The sequence below is a fragment of the Motacilla alba genome, chromosome 1, assembly GCF_015832195.1.
Source record: "Motacilla alba alba isolate MOTALB_02 chromosome 1, Motacilla_alba_V1.0_pri, whole genome shotgun sequence".
In the NCBI taxonomy this organism is placed as follows: Eukaryota; Metazoa; Chordata; class Aves; order Passeriformes; family Motacillidae; genus Motacilla; species Motacilla alba.
The window spans coordinates 9,551,267-9,566,516 of record NC_052016.1 but is presented as its reverse complement, the minus strand read 5'-3'; the positions used below and the strand labels follow the sequence as shown (position 1 = coordinate 9,566,516).

Genomic DNA, 15,250 nt, shown 5'->3' with positions numbered 1-15,250 from the left:
TTGCTCAAACCCTCTTGAATAAGGCCTTGAATGGGTTTGTTTGCTTTTTATTTTTTTTAAATCTGTATTATTTACTATTTTCTAGGCAGTCCCAGAGGAAGAGGAAGTGTCATGAAATCTGGCAGAAAACTCAGCATCTCTGCTCCTAAGAAAGCCATCAATGGGGCCAGCAGAAGCAGAGATGACCCTGCCAGAACTGTCCTCCTTGAGTTTTGTGATTTTTTTTGTGACTCCCCCTCCCTCCCTGCACAGGCTGCAGAGCAGAACCCTATCTGGGAACCCACAGCACACACAGCCCAAGCCTATGGGTTAATTTTAACACACCTGCCCTGCTGGGAGGTGTTTTATTTATTTATGGTCTTCCAAAAAGCACAAACACTTCTGGCCACAACAGGATGCTTGTGTTTAGGGCCTGGCAGGCAGCTCCTGCTGCCTGGGGGATGGGGCAGCACCCCTACCCCTCTTTGCAAGCATCATCCTGAGGGGAGAAAATGCACTTGGAGTCTGAAAACCCCTCCAAAAACCTGGGTTATGCAGGAGCTGGGAGGAAAAGTGTGGCACCTCTATCACCTTCTTGATGGTGAGGAGGAGGAGGGGAGAGGCATCAAATGCGCTCAGTGGGGTGGAAACGATAGCTGGGCTAAAATAAAAATCCCCAACCGCTGGTGGAGAAGAGAAAATCCACACCCAGATGGCCACAGCCACAGAGCAAAGCCCTCCCTGCACTGAAGCAATGTGTTCAAGGCTCCCTGCCTGCAGCTGCTTGCCCCAGAGAGCACCATTGCTTCAAATCTCCAAATCTCTGCTCCTCATGCAGCACCAGCCCCAGACAGCAAAGGTCCCCTGTGGCCTGTCTGTGTCCATCTGCCAGTTCCTATTCAAGTGGGGAAAGGGTGGAAAGGGGAGGAAAGTGTCTCTCAGTGCTCAGCAGCCAGCCAGCACCACCTCCTGGGTGCTGCAGCCTCAGAGGGGCCAGCAGCAGATTCCCCCAGAGCGTGTGAGGATGAGGGATGGACACAGGGACTGGCTCCTGGTCCAGACCTCAGGTTACACTGGGGAGGTTTCAATTGGATATTCAGAAAGGTTCCTTGACTGAAAGGAAGTGGTGGAGTCACAGTCCCTGGAACTGTTCAATAAATGTGTGGATGTGGCACTTGGAGATGTGGTTTAGCAGGGAACACAGCAGTGCTGGGTTAACAGTTGGACTCCGTGATCCCAGAGGGCTTTTCCATCCCTACTAATTCCAGGACTCTGTGTTTGCCAGCCCCAGTCCTACCTCCAACCAACCCACCCTATCTGGCTGCTGGCAAGGTGCTCCCATGTCTCTCTCCAGCCCCTCCTGACCTCATCTCCAGCACACCCCAAAGGCACCATGAGCAGAGGTTTCCTTCTCCAGCTGCATTGGCTGTTGCTGCCCCTTGAAAGGTGTTGGTGGTCCTGAGTAAGAACATCCTGGAGGGACAATCCAGGCATCCTGGGAAGCTGCAAAGTCACATCTGCTCCCATGGATGTCCCTCCTGCAAGCCCAGTCACACAGGGCAGGGCTGCAGGCTCAGCTCAACACACCCAAACTCTCTTACTTGCTGCACCTAAGGCTTTAAAAACAAAAGGCAAAAAAGAAGAGAGATTTGACATATGCCAGCTTGTCTCCAGCACTTCTGCCGGTGTCTCTGTGCGTGTTTGAGCTGCACCCATGGGCGCAGCGCAGGCTCTGCTGTGGCCAGCCTGACCTTCCCGGCCCACCCATTCCTGTATCACATTCCTGCCTGCTAGTCAACATGGGAATGTTTTGAAAGTGTCTTAGAAACCTGCTGGGCTGCCAAAGCGGTTGAAAAATGAAGCTGTGAAGGGAAACGTGGGGCTGCTTTCCAGGTCGGCTCGCTGGGTATTGCCTCTGTCTTCTGCTCTGCAGCTGCACAAATCATTTGCTTTTCAACGGGATTTAAAGCGTCTGCCTCCTCCTTGGGCTCCTGTGGAGCTGGGAAATGGAGATTTGGGGCGAGAGAGGTTCTGGTTTTGGGTGCCCTGGGTGATAGGTGCATGAAGGACAGAAATGAGTAAGGTGGGTTAGGGTTGACACCCTCCTTCCATCTCCCTCATGCCCAAACGAGAGGAGCAAAAGCAAAAGAAGGGAAAGGTTTGTCCTTGCAGTGGGCAGTGAAGCTGGGAAGCTCCTGCTTGCTGGAAGCTGCTAGGACTTCAACCAGGCTTGGGAAAGGTCTGATGGGAAGAGGGCTCTCCAGGGGACACTTCCCTCTCCAAAGAAGCTTTTAGAAAAACATCTCCTCTGGCCTGGTGAAGCACCGAGCCGCCAAGCAGCCCTCGCAGCCGGCCTGGCCAGAATTAATCACCCCTGGAGATGAGGAAGGCGCCTGCCTCTTGGTTTTGAGTTGTTTGGCTTTATCCTGCAGAGGAAGAGCTGCAGGTGTTCAGACCTCGGAGGACCAGGCCGGGGGAGATGGCGCCAGGCAAGGGCTGCTGAGCAGCAGCAATCACCCCACAGGTCACAGCTCCTGCAAGGACAGCAACAACTCCCTGGACATCATCCATCACCTCTGCACATCATCCCTCCTTGGGAGGGTGAAGGGTTTGGAGGATGAAACCAAGGTGCTGTGGTCGGGTGAACCCAACATTTGCCCAAAAAGTGTTTCCAAATCCAGGAGGGATGGGCTGGACTCAGCACCCAGGGCATTGCTGGGCAGCTTCACCCAGCTGAGCCTCACTCAGGCATCTCCCTCCCTCTGGGCAAGCAGCAAGCCTGTCCTTCCTCCCTTATCAGCCCTAAATAGCTGCGATGTGATGTATTGTTTTCCCTCCTCAAACAAATTACATCAGAAGAAGGAAACAGGAATATTTTTTTTTTACCTCTTTTCTGGCATGGAGGTCCGTCAGCAAAATCTCTGCAGCACTGTGTCCATGCCAGGAGTTCATATCCTCTTAATGCCTCCTGAGCCAGCTGCCACTTTCTGCTGTTGAATAATAGATGCCATTGGTGTCCTTCCCCTCCTCCATCAGCTCCCCAGCCACAGCCAGGGGGCCCAAGGACCCCCAGATGGGATCAGATCCAGCTGGGGAAGGAGGATCTGGCTGTCACCCAGGGACACAGATGGGGAATACTCGGGGGAGCACCGGGGGGTGGAAAACAACTGGGCCACCTGCATGTGATCCCGTGGGGCTGTGCCTGTTCCTCCAGCCCCACAAATCTCAAGGTTTTTCACCCAGGTAAATGAGGAAGGTTGGGGTGGACCTGGCCACTGCTTCCCTCGGGCAGCAGCCACCTGTGGGAGAGGGCAGGATGTGAAGGCGGTGGTGGCGGCCCTCCTCAGCTTCCTGCAGCTTCCTGGGAGGCTGTGCCGTGTAGGGCTCTGTGGGGACAGCAGGACAAAGAGGACACAGCAAGGAGCAAACCTCGAGCAAACCATGTCCTCCTGGACCCAGCAATGATGAGAAGTCCCAACATCCCAGTCCTGGCATCAGTCCTGGTCCTAGCACCCGTGGAAGTGAGTCCAGTCTCAATCCCATCACCGGTCCCATCCATGGTCCCATTCCCGGGGCAGAGAGGTGGGAGGGGTCCTGTCCTTGTCCTAACTCCGGCCCCATCCCTGGGGGAGGATTTGGGGAGCCATCACCTATTTCCAATGTCAGTCCCAATTCTGATGCCATCCATGCTCCCATTTCTGGAGAATGGAGGCGGGTGTCTCCCGTCCCAGCCCTAATCCCGAGGGAGAAAGGGAAGAGCGGTCGGTGTGCAGCCCCAATACCATCCACACTCCCATCTCCGGGGGAGGGAGGGGGGTTCCTGCCCTCACCCCAATCCCGATCCCATCCATAGTGCCATCCCGGAGGGAAAAGAGAGGGGGCGGCCGGACTCCTGGCCCGATCCCACGCACGTTCCCATCCAGGGAGGAGAACTCCTGTCCCGTCCCCGGGGGAAGGGGCGGTCCCGGCCCCGGGCGGGGCACTTCTGGCCCCGCTCCTGCCCCGTTCCCAGCCCCGTTCCCAGCGCCGGGAGGGCGGTGCAGCCCCGCGCCCGCCCCAACGCGGCTCACACGCGGCACCGGCGGCACCGGCACCGGCAGCGGCGGCACCGGGAGCAGGACCGGGGCGGGGGAAGGACCCAAGCCGGGCATGGCACGGCCTCCTGAGCGGGGCCATCGGCGCTGAACCCCGGCACGGAGCCCCCGGCTCGGCATCGCCCGGTGAGAGGGCGGGAGACAGTGGGGGGACCACGGGGGGACCACGGGGGCATGTGGGGTGCGTGTCCTGCCCACGACAAGGAAGGACGGGAGGCGACCTGCAGGGTCGAGTGGGAAACTCGTGTGTGGGTGGGAATGGGGACTCGCGCATGGGGAGACGCGACACGCACGGGGGGGAAGGGGACGTGCACGCGCATCAGTAGGGGACACGCACGCACGGGTGGGACACGCGCGGGTGGGACACACGGACACACGGTGGTGGTGGCACTTGTTGCTGTCTGGGTGACATGGGTGACACGGCGTCCCCGCGCACCCCGAGCAGGGAGTGGGGCACCGCATGGGCAGAGCCGAACCCGACTCTCCTGCTCTCCTCCTCTCAAAGCCACATGCTGCCCGTACCGCCACTAAAAGAGCCCCAGAGTGCCCAAGACGGGGCAGTGGGACCGGCAGCCGGCAGGGAGGCGCTGGCATGGGCGGGTGCTGGCACAAATGGTTCAGACTGGGAAGCCTCCTGCTCCTTTTGCTCCTCTTCGCCTGAATTACTGGATTTGTTTAATGCATTAATTCACAGTAATATCTGTGCTGCTCAGTTTCTCCCTTCCCTGGGGAATTCACTGGCTGTTTGTCTGTGATTTCCTGTACACAGTTCAGGTTAAACCATGGAGCTGACTCCCTGCTTTGCTCCGCGTGTTTTTCCACCTCTTTGCCTGCTGGGCTCCCTATGTAATTTCTTTGGGAGTGTTTTAATTTACACTGCAATGGTGATACTCTCATTTCAAACCATTTCACTCCTTCTAGCACCCCCTAACCTCCAAAACACCCTTCTTCCCTGAGCTGGGCACTGGCTGACATCACTGCAGGAACAACTTTAGGGGCAAAACATCTCATTTCTCCTTCTGTTCCAGTTTTCTTATCAGTTTATTGCAAAAGCCACTTGGCAACCCACTGCCTTCCTGTACACGAGGTGAGGAGCAGCCAACCCAGCTCTGGGGGGCCACCAACACTGGGGGATGGTGGCCCTAACTTGTGGTCGCTGCTGCCAAAATTGGGCTGTTTCATTACCACCAAATTCCTCATTTTTCCTCAAGCAACGGGTGGCTGATAGGTTAAGGGGCTCCAGTGCAAAGGGAGAGACCACAAAATGCTCTGAGCCCTGAAGCACGGCCACATCCCGGGGCTTAGTGGGTTATAAAAGCTCCAAAAGGATTTCTGACGGTCGTGGCACCGAGTGACTTTATCCTGTCTCTGCCCAGTGCGATTTTTATCTCGGCTTGTTGACACGAAGCCAAAGCCACGAATAGTTCTCTGGCAGCCGAGCGTGCTGCCGGCCACGCCGGGCTCCCTCCTCAGTGCTGAGCAGCCCCCCCTAAAACCTGACTGGGAGCCACCCGTGAAGCAAAGACCCTCTTGCTTCCACGGGATGCAGCCTGTGGAGCAAAAAATTTATCCCCCAAAGGCCTCCCCCTGTGGGGTTTTTTGGTGGTGCCATGGTGGAGCGTGGTAACTGTGTTATCCTGGTTGTCCCCCTGAGTGCCTTGGGTTTTTCCAGGGTGGTTGTGACACCCTTGGTGTGGGCAGGAGGCTGGGAGGGCTCCATGGAAATGTCCTTTCTCCCAGATACGGAGCTTGTAGGGTTACCAAATCAGCCAGAAACTGGTCCCACATTCTTCCCTCTGACTGTTGCTTCCTCCAGTGGGCATCAAAAGGTCATGGAGGGCAAAAGCAAAGTCAAACTGCTGACAGAAACACCATCTTGTACCTCCAAGAAGCCTAAAGGATGCATGTGCTCGTTTTCCCCCATGGAATAATTAAAACTGGAAGTTTGAGGGCTCAAATAGGATCCACCCCAATCCCACAGCAGGAAAAACAGGCAGGGAGCATCACCTTTGCTGAAGCAGGAAGGGAAGTGTTGATGGAGGAATTAAATACTGGCCAGGGTTGATGTTTGCTTCCAGCAGGATCCATCCCCAGAGCCCCGCCGTGCTGGGAATTGAGTCAGGTTCAACTGAATGAAGGTGGCCTTAATTACCGTTGTCACTGATGGTTTTAATTCTTTCTTAATTCACTTTAAAGCCACAGATTTGATTAATCCCAATTGATTCCCTGTGGTGTGGAGCAAGGCAGGAGGTTTTGGTACCCCCTGGGAAACAAAAGCTGGAAGGGAGATTGATTCAGGGAGGAATTCAGGGAGTTTCTTGGGGGAAACCAGAAATTTCCAGAAGAAGTGATTTCTCTCAAAGCAAAACATTTGATTTGACCTCCAAACAAAGTCATAAAGCTCTTTTAAACTAGTTATATCTTTTCTCCAGACTTTCTCTCCCCTTTTTAGCTTGGATCAAGTTACTGAAAAACCCTCTAGGAAACCAAAACACCCCCAGAAAAATATTTTTCAAAGTAAAACCAAATTCAATTCTGCTGTTTCTCAGCCTGCTGACAGGAGGGGAAACTGAGGCAGCATTTCTGGAGTGGAGCTGCCTTCCAAAGGTGCTTTTTTTGTAGGGACAGAAACACAGATTCTTTGTAAGGTTTTGGTTCAAATTAGGTGTTCTGGCTATTTTGGGGATGGAGGAAGGGGTAGATCACACTCAGCAGGGATAAAGGAGGGATGTTGCCTGGCAGGGAGATGGATAAAGCTCCTTAAAGCTGCTTGGCTGTCCTGGAAATGAATTTTGGAGGTGTCTTGCCTTGGGTTTTCTGGGGAGAAGCGCTGGGGAGGGTGGAGCTGGGCCAGCTGGGGAGGTCCTCAGCCCACACTGGTGGCAGGGGCCAGCCCGGAGGAGAAAGGCTCTGAAGGTCACTGTGGCAGAAAGGATCCAAAGGGAAAGGGCAGCTGGAAACCAGGCAGTTTGGACAGGCTCAGATTTCGGCCGGATCCCATCTCACAGCTCCGAGCAGACAGGCTCGGGAGCACCCAAACGCCTCGCCTGTTTGCTTTTGGTCACAGAGGGCTGGAACCACAGCCCCAGAGCAGTGAAAAACGATTCCAGGTCGTTTGCTTCCCAGACTCTCGAGCAGTTCCTGATCCTGAGTGAGGATTTTGATGAGTCCACTAAATGCCTCAGAATTAGGGCAGGGAAAACACCCACGTTCTCCGTGTGTCCTTTGGAAGGGAATCAGGGAGAAGATGTGGTGAAGAGATCGTGGTTTCAGCCTCCAGCATTAGACAATGGGAGCTGTGGCACCACCAAGGGCTGCCTCTGTGAGGTTCTGCAGGGAAATTAATCCACATTAATTATTTGGGAAGGGCAATTAAACCTCATCAGCCCCCTGTGAAAACGTTTATTGCAGCCATAATTTGGTTGCACTTTGTTGTCTTCAGTGACTTTGCTGCTGCCTGGCAAATTCCAGCAATGAAACACGGCTGGGTTGGCACTGGGAATGCTGGAAAATGGGGCAGAAATCAGGAGTCAAGACCTTTACTTGGGAATTCAGTGCCCGTCCCGTGGTCTCTCTGTGGAGTGCTGCTCATCCCTCAGCTGCCCGTGACCTTCTCCCATGACAACCCCCTCCTTTCCCATGCTGGCTGATCTAAATATCCCTGGCAGATACAGTTACAGGAGCATTTTGGGATGCTGACTTCACGTGTGCATGCCTGTGGGTGCTTAATTTGAGGGCAGTGATCTGCCCAGGCTGCTCTCATCACCAGGCTCCTCTCCTGTGCTGCCTTCATCCTCTGGCACTGAGGTTTTCTGGGAAAAAAACTCATGGGATAAACAGGTCCAAGGCCACACTGCAGAGAGAGAGATAGTCCAGCCACTGCAACCCATGGTTCAGCATGGAGGAACTTGTGTGCAGGTGGCTGGAGGGCACCCAAAAAGCTGTGCCTGGTCACCTGCATCCAATGCCAGAGAAAAAGCCTCCCACTGTGACCTGAAAAGGGCCAGGAGATGAAGTGATGAGGCAGATGCAGGTGGTTCTCACCAAAGCAGTGTGTTTTGTTTGCTTTTGGGAATCACAGAAGTGTTTATCCCCTTTGGCATCCTCAGGGGTTGCGGGTTCTTCGCCCTCCCCTCGTCCCTGCTGGGGGCTCGGGGTGTCACAGCTGGCATTCGTGCCACCCATGGGCACAGCAAAGGGCACTGCCAGATGCCAGCTCTTGTGCCTTCACATGCCTTGGCTGGCCCTGGCCTCTCCAGCTCGCTGCCTGCGGATGCAGTGAGGGGGTGGACTGCAGCCACGGGCCCGGCACACACAGCAGGTTTTGTCCTAGGGATTCTGGGCAAAACGAGGGTGAAAAAGAGGAAAAAGAAAGGCTTTTGCATTCCCAAAAGGAAAAGGAGGGAGAGCACGACAGCAAGGACAAGGCTCCATTCAAACTAACCAGCAAACACTGCTTGCTCCTTGTCCTGAAGGTGGAGATGAGGGACTTGGCACATCCCTGGGCAGCTGGAGAAGATTCCCCACCTTGCCTTATGGATGGATTATGGCTGGGTTTTCTCACTGGGCTCTCAGGAGCCTGTGGGAAGATGAGCTGGAATTCAGGGTGATCTCCCCCCATCAGTGCTGGGTTATGTGCAGGGGAGAGAAGAAATGCAGACAGAGAAATCCCATGCCAGGCTGAAGCCTCTGGAGCTCTGTAACCCTTCCCTGAGCCTTTTGGGGCATCTTGTGTGGCTTCCCTCGGTCACGGTGGCCTGTCCAACCCCGTTTCATCAGCTGCCAGGTCTGTGGGCAACCTCTCTCAGCCTGGCCACAGAGCTGCAAAGCTCAGAGGGAAGGAAGAAGCTGCGGAGAACAGCAGCTGAAAAATGTTTTCCCATCTGCCAGAGCTCTGTTAACCCTCTCTATCCACAGCTGCAGTGCTGAGGACTTGGGGGAAGCATGCTGGGAGCAAAGCTGAGCTGAGTGCAGGAAAGCAAAACCCCGAGGCCAGGACAATGCTGGCTCCTGATTTTCATCACAAAGTGGTTCCCAAAGTTGTATTGGGGTTTTTGCAGATATTGCAGATTAGCTGGAGTGTGAGTGTGTGTGTGTTTTCCACCCCTGTCCTTGGGAAATGTGAGCCTCAGCCAACCCTGTTCCTGCTCTGCTCCAAGGGAAAAGCAGCATGATGGGGGAAACATCATCAGGGATGGTGTCAGGGCACTTCTGGACCGGCTGTTTGATCCAGTCCCCTCAACTAGGACTGGAGTTATCCCTTGTGATGGGCTGGAAGCATCACTTCATCCCTTCTCCCTCAGCAAACAGTTGTCAAGGTGCTTTTTAGTACCAAAGTGCTTTACTTTGGTGAGAGATCATCCAGGCTGGCAGCTTCAAGGAGACTGTCATTGCCTCCTTCCCTACGGGATCTGAGTTGGAGGTAGAGTCAGGATAGCTCTGGATCTGGTGTTTATTTTGCAAGAAAGGGCATGGCCACACTGTCCCTCAGCATGGTGGCACCAGGTTAGAGCTGAGCCCTTCACCTGAAAAGGCCTGGATTGCTCTTTTCCACCTGAAATCCTGGTGAGGTTTGGGTCAGGGTACATCCCCCGCACTCATTCCACGGGCACCTTTCCTCAGAGGTTTTCTCCTGCAGGAGCAGCTTGTCCCTGAGCTCCTGGGCTGGATTTGTCTCCCTGTAACCCCCCATTTCCACAGGCTTCCTGTAAGGCAGGGAACAGCACGGACATCAAACCAGCTCCTCTTACGGGAAGGGAGGGAATGCATTTTAATTTGATTCCTGACCCATGGGCTCGCTCGGAGATCGTGTGTCAGCAGAGCCCAGGGCACAAAAGGGCCCTTGTCCCTCCTCACAGACAGGCCAGGCTCTGTGTGTCTGCAGAGACCCTTTCAAGGCCATTTTTCTCCTCCCAGCTAATCAGTCCCATGCAGAAACCAGCTCTGCACAAGCAGGGCTCAAGGCCAGGGTGCAGGACTGTGACTTGGCCACCATCAGCCCAACACTAAACCCATTAAAGACCCCTCATCCTCATCAACAGCCAAGCCAGGCAGAGCCCCTGTACTGGAGACCATGCTCCTTTTGGCAAGGTTTGATTACAGGACCTCCGGGTGTGGTGAGGTTTGTCCTACCAGAAGGAGCTGAAACCTCTGAAATGGGGGCCAATCACAAGGGTTGCTTGCTGAAATTCCACTTTCTAATCCTTTCTGCCTGGAATTCAGCAAGATGCATTTTTAGTGGTGCTCAGTGGAGTCACCCCTCATGGCTGGTTAAACACAGAATGGAGCATCTTTCCTGTTCTGTGATGCAGGAGACCAAATTTCTGTGTGAACCTGGTGGGAAGGGCAGTTTGGGACATTGAACTGGGCTGAGGGAGGTCTGAGGTGGACTCCCGCATGTGGCCTGGTGTTTGTTAGTGACTTTAAAACAGCTCAGTTCTTCCTCTGTGCTCCAGATGCAAAATGAGGTGAAATAAAACTCACGTCACCCACCTGACCATAATTCCTCCATGCCAGGGACTACTCAGTCATGTCACCAGCACCATGAGGGCGTGGTGTCTGTGGCCAGTGATGTGCTGCCCTCTTGAGCCATTGTCTCCATGTCCTTACAGCCTCTTTGCTTTCCCCTCAGGGTGATGGAGAACCTCACAACTCCTCCAGCCTGGACCAGGGTCACCAACACCTCCTTGGACCCAGGTGGCACAGATGACAACCCCTACAAGTGCGTATTTGACGAGGACTTCAAATACGTCCTGCTGCCCGTCTCCTACGGCATCGTGTGCGTGGTGGGGCTCTTTCTCAACCTGCTGGCCCTCTACGCCTTCATCTTCAGGATCAAGACTTGGAATGCCTCCACCACCTACATGTTCAACCTGGCCATAAGCGACACGCTCTACGTGGTGTCCCTGCCCCTCCTGGTGTACTACTATGCCATGGGGGACAACTGGCCCTTCAGCGTGGGGCTGTGCAAGATCGTGCGCTTCCTCTTCTACACCAACCTCTACTGCAGCATCCTCTTCCTGCTCTGCATCAGCATCCATCGTTTCCTGGGCATCTGCTTCCCGCTGAAGTCGCTGCAGTGGGGCCACGTGCGCCACGCGCGCAGGGTGTCGGTGGCGGTGTGGCTGGTGACCGTGGTGTGCCAGTCCCCCGTGCTCTTCTTCGTCACCACCAGCGTCAAGGGCGACACCATCACCTGCCACGACACGTCCAGCAAGGACCTCTTCGGGCAGTTTGTCATTTACAGCTCGGTGATGCTGGTGCTGCTCTTCTGCATCCCTTTCCTCATCATCATCGTCTGCTACTGCCTGATGGCCCGGCGGCTGCTCCAGCCCACCCGGGGCATTTCCCGCCTGTCCCGCTCCAAAAAGAAGTCGGTGAAGATGATCATCATCGTCCTGGTGGTCTTCATTGTTTGTTTTCTTCCTTTCCATGTCACTCGTACCTTGTACTACTCCTTCCGGAGCTGGGACCTGAGCTGCCAGACCCTCAATGCCATCAATTTGGCCTACAAGGTGACTCGTCCCCTCGCCAGCACCAACAGCTGCTTGGATCCCATTTTGTATTTCTTAGCAGGGCAACGATTTATGAAGTTTGCAGGCAACAAAGTGCCATGGAAGCCTCAGAATGAGGTGGCTCTGGGCATCGTGCCCAACAGTCACCTGGGAACAAGCAGCGACACGGACACACTCTCGAAGGATCTGAAATCCTAGCTCTGCTCCCCAGCAGAAGGGTTTATCCTGGGTGTGAAGGGAGGACAGGATGCTCTGGGGCCCAAGGCTTTGGGTGTTTGGGGTGCCTGGGCTTGCACCTGCTCTGGCGTGGTCTGTGTCAAACGCGCTCCTCTGTTTGTTTTGCTGTACTTTTTTCAGGAAGGTGCAGCTGTGGTTGCACACATGAACCCTGATCTCTGGCTCTGCATCCCAGCCTGCCCCTCTGATCAATGCTGAGGTGACCAAATCTGGGGAAAAAATCGTGTCCTGAGTGCCTTGAGTCATTTTCCCAAGCAAGAACGCCGTGTGCAGAAAGTCCCCCTAAAGAATTCCGTCTGCAGATTGCCCGGCACGGGGAGAGACGGGGTTCCTCTGTGCCTTGCCAAGGCAGGAAGGGCTTTGGCTGGATGAAGAGAGGCAGCTGCAGTTCTGCTGAGCAGCTTGATTCAAATGTCAAGGACGAGTATCACCCACAGCGCGAAAGGGTCTCCCACAGCTCTGCATCCCTGCAGAAATGCCCTCCCAGCTTCAAGCTGGCAGAGCAGGGATGGGATTCCCAGCTCCTGTCCAAGGGCTGCCTTCCCATTAACCTGGTGGACATTCCATCCCACTGGAGGGCACTGGTAGCAGCCCACTGGCATTGAGTAGGTCCCCTGTAGGTTTCTCCAGTGGGGCCAACACCTTCCAAAAAACCCATTAGTGCTTCCCAACAGCAGCAGTCACCCTTTAAAAGCTTTTAGGAACCTGCAGCTTCCAGCTGCTGGCTTTAATAATCATCTCCAGCTCATTAAAATTTAAGGTGAGCTCTTCATGTGCTGTTTTTCAACCCCTTCCTGGTGACTCATGTTTCCAGCCCAGTAGCAAAGACCAGAGTTCATCCCCTTGGCTGAGCGCTGCCACGTCCCCATTGCTGTCCCTCAGAGGTGACAAAATTTGCCAGCACTAAACCCAGAGTTGAGGAGCTGCAAGGGGTGCTGAGCTTCACTCCATTCTGCCTGGATTTGTAAAAAATGTCCACAGAACATTTCACTAGAAGGTGCTCCTGGTGTTTTTCCATGTAATTGTTGGGTTGGAGAGCCCAGAGCCCAGGCCCGTGGTTTCCCTGCCAGGAAGACGCTGATTCCTCCCCCCAAAAATGAAATTTGCTTGAGCTGCAACACTGGACGAGTCACATTTTGTAAGAGCTCTATTCCAGGACTAGGCAAACATTTGATGTTGGCTTAGACCAGGACCTTAGTTTCTCCCATCCTTCCTTCTTGTGAAGTTTGGTGGAGACAAAGCCACACTGTGATGTCACCAGGTGTGTTCAGTCATGGGTGACTGGAACCTTTCAGGGCTAACTGGGAGGTTCCTGTGGTCCCACCCCCAATGGGGAGCTCTTGTCCCAACCAACAATGTCACAACCACAGAAGGGAAAGGCAAATAGGACATTTGTAGGGTGGTTCATGCCACCCTCGAGTGTGTTTGGGATAGGATTGGGTTAAGAGTGGACTCACACCATGGCAGCACCTTTATTCCTTTGTTCTTGTGAAGGGAGCTTGGCTTGATGGTGAGGGTCATGGCACAGTCACTGGGGCGAGACAAACAACTGGGAGAAATGAATTCAGCCAGGGCACCGAGCTGGTACAAACATCACTCCAGGCCAGGCCTTGCCCGGTCTCCCACACTTGCCAAAAAGCAACGTGGACACGTTACGTGCTCTGAATAATTCAACATAAATATACTCAAAGTTTCCTCCTCTGGTCCTACTTGGAAATTCCACCTCCCTCTGAGCTGGCTTTGAGCCACTTCCAGTGCCATCAGGGGTGTCCCTCTGTGATCCTCGTCCCAAGTGATCCCACTGGCCAATGCAGAGCAGTTGGAGAGGTACCAGCTGGAAATCTAGCTCTAGACTTTTTTGGTTTTGTTTGTAAAAGCACTAACTTATACTAGAGAGAAAAAAAAAAAGGTGAGTTTTATGACAGTGACTGTACATTTTTATTTTTGTAACATGCAAACACCTCAGATTTCTGATAGTAAATGAGTTTATTTCTACTACAAACACTTCTCTGCTGTCTCCTCTGGTATGTAAAAAGATGGGTATTGGGGGTAGAAACTGGGTTGTTGAGTGCCATGGAAATATTTTAAGCTCCAGGTACAGCTGTCCTCTCCTCTGCGAATCTTGATTTCCATCTAATGAATTCATTGATTCAATGAATTCAATCTCCACTCTTGATTCAAGATTTTCCTGGGGCTGGTGCCACCAGTTCTGGGAAAATCCATGTGCAGAGACAGCTCTGTGGTCATGGCAGGGCTTCACAGGGGACAAAACCCCTTGGAGTGTGACAAATTCAATAGCCAACCTGTTTTGGTTGTGTGTCCGTGGTCTTGGTAGATTCTCCTAGGCTGCTCTTGTTGAAGACTAGAAGAAATTGTTAGATTAAATAATTAATTAACAAATCTCAAAAATAATTAGTCTCCCATCCCATATAACTTATTTTCTTTTTCTGGTTCTCCCAGCTACTCAGAAGCCACCAAACCAAGATGTTGGAAACCTCTGGTTCTCAGTGGCTCCTCACCTTCCCCTGCAGACACCAGAAGAAGGCTTCTTGAGCCTAACCACAGTCCCCATGAAAAATACATTTGGTTTCAACTTAGTTTTCATTTGATTTGCAATTTATCTTGGTCCCCAGCCTGGCTTTCACTGGGCCTTTCTCTCTTAGGACACACTCAGCTCCATGGATGTGTTGATTCCAAACTGTGGCCAAGTCACCTTGCAGTCTGTTCAGGAGTAACCTGGGCAGCCCAAAGAGGAGCTTTCAGGGGATGTGGATGATGTCTGCAAATGTAATTTTATGGAAACCCACTGCTCTGTGCATCCCTGGAAGTGTTCAAGGCCAGGCTGGACAGGGCTGGTGCATGATGTCCCTGCCCATGCCAGAGGCGTTAGAATGAGATGATCTTTGAGGTCCTTTCCAACCCTTCTGTGTTTCCATGACTCTCTGGTTCAGTGAATTCCTTCACTTTTCATCCTGGAGCTGTTTTCAGATCAGTTTACACTTGATGTCCCGGCAATGTCCTTAAGGGGCAGTCACAGTCACTCATCACCCCTCTGTGGGACAGAAGCCCTTCATGGTCCCCTGCACCAGGGCAGACAGCTTTGCTTTGCTTACTCTTTTTAAGAACTTTGCAGCCCTTAGAGCTGCCAAAACACAAAGTCTCAGAAGCATAAAGCCAAAGAAAAAACTGTGAGCTCCAGAATTGCTGAATTAGATCTCCCAGCATGTACCCTCTGAAAAGCCCTCTTGATTTTCAGCCCAGGTTTTGGGGGTCTCTCTCTGGGGGCAGTGCCCAGGGACCAAGGGCTCACAGAATAGGTTTAACTTCTGGGATTTAGGGCATCCTTCCCAAATCTTTACTGCAATGACCCTGCACAGCTCATACCAGCACTGAGTCACCCAAACCCAAAAATGAAAATTAAGGAAG

At 53.4% G+C, this 15,250-nt stretch overlaps 1 protein-coding gene across 1 annotated transcript; it reads left to right on the top strand.

Annotated features, from left to right (window-relative positions):
- Positions 1–4,009: 4,009 nt before the first annotated feature.
- On the top strand, positions 4,010–13,830 carry P2RY2 (purinergic receptor P2Y2). The gene is made up of 2 exons (XM_038149960.1): positions 4,010–4,199; positions 10,705–13,830. Exon 2 carries the CDS (start codon positions 10,709–10,711, stop codon positions 11,783–11,785), a length of 1,077 nt encoding a protein of 358 aa, XP_038005888.1. The 5' UTR covers positions 4,010–4,199; positions 10,705–10,708; the 3' UTR covers positions 11,786–13,830.
- Positions 13,831–15,250: the final 1,420 nt, after the last annotated feature.

Coding starts and splice junctions, on each gene's coding strand:
- P2RY2 (XM_038149960.1), top strand. CDS start 10,709: ATGGAGAACCTCACAACTCCTCCAGCCTGGACCAGGGTCACCAACACC.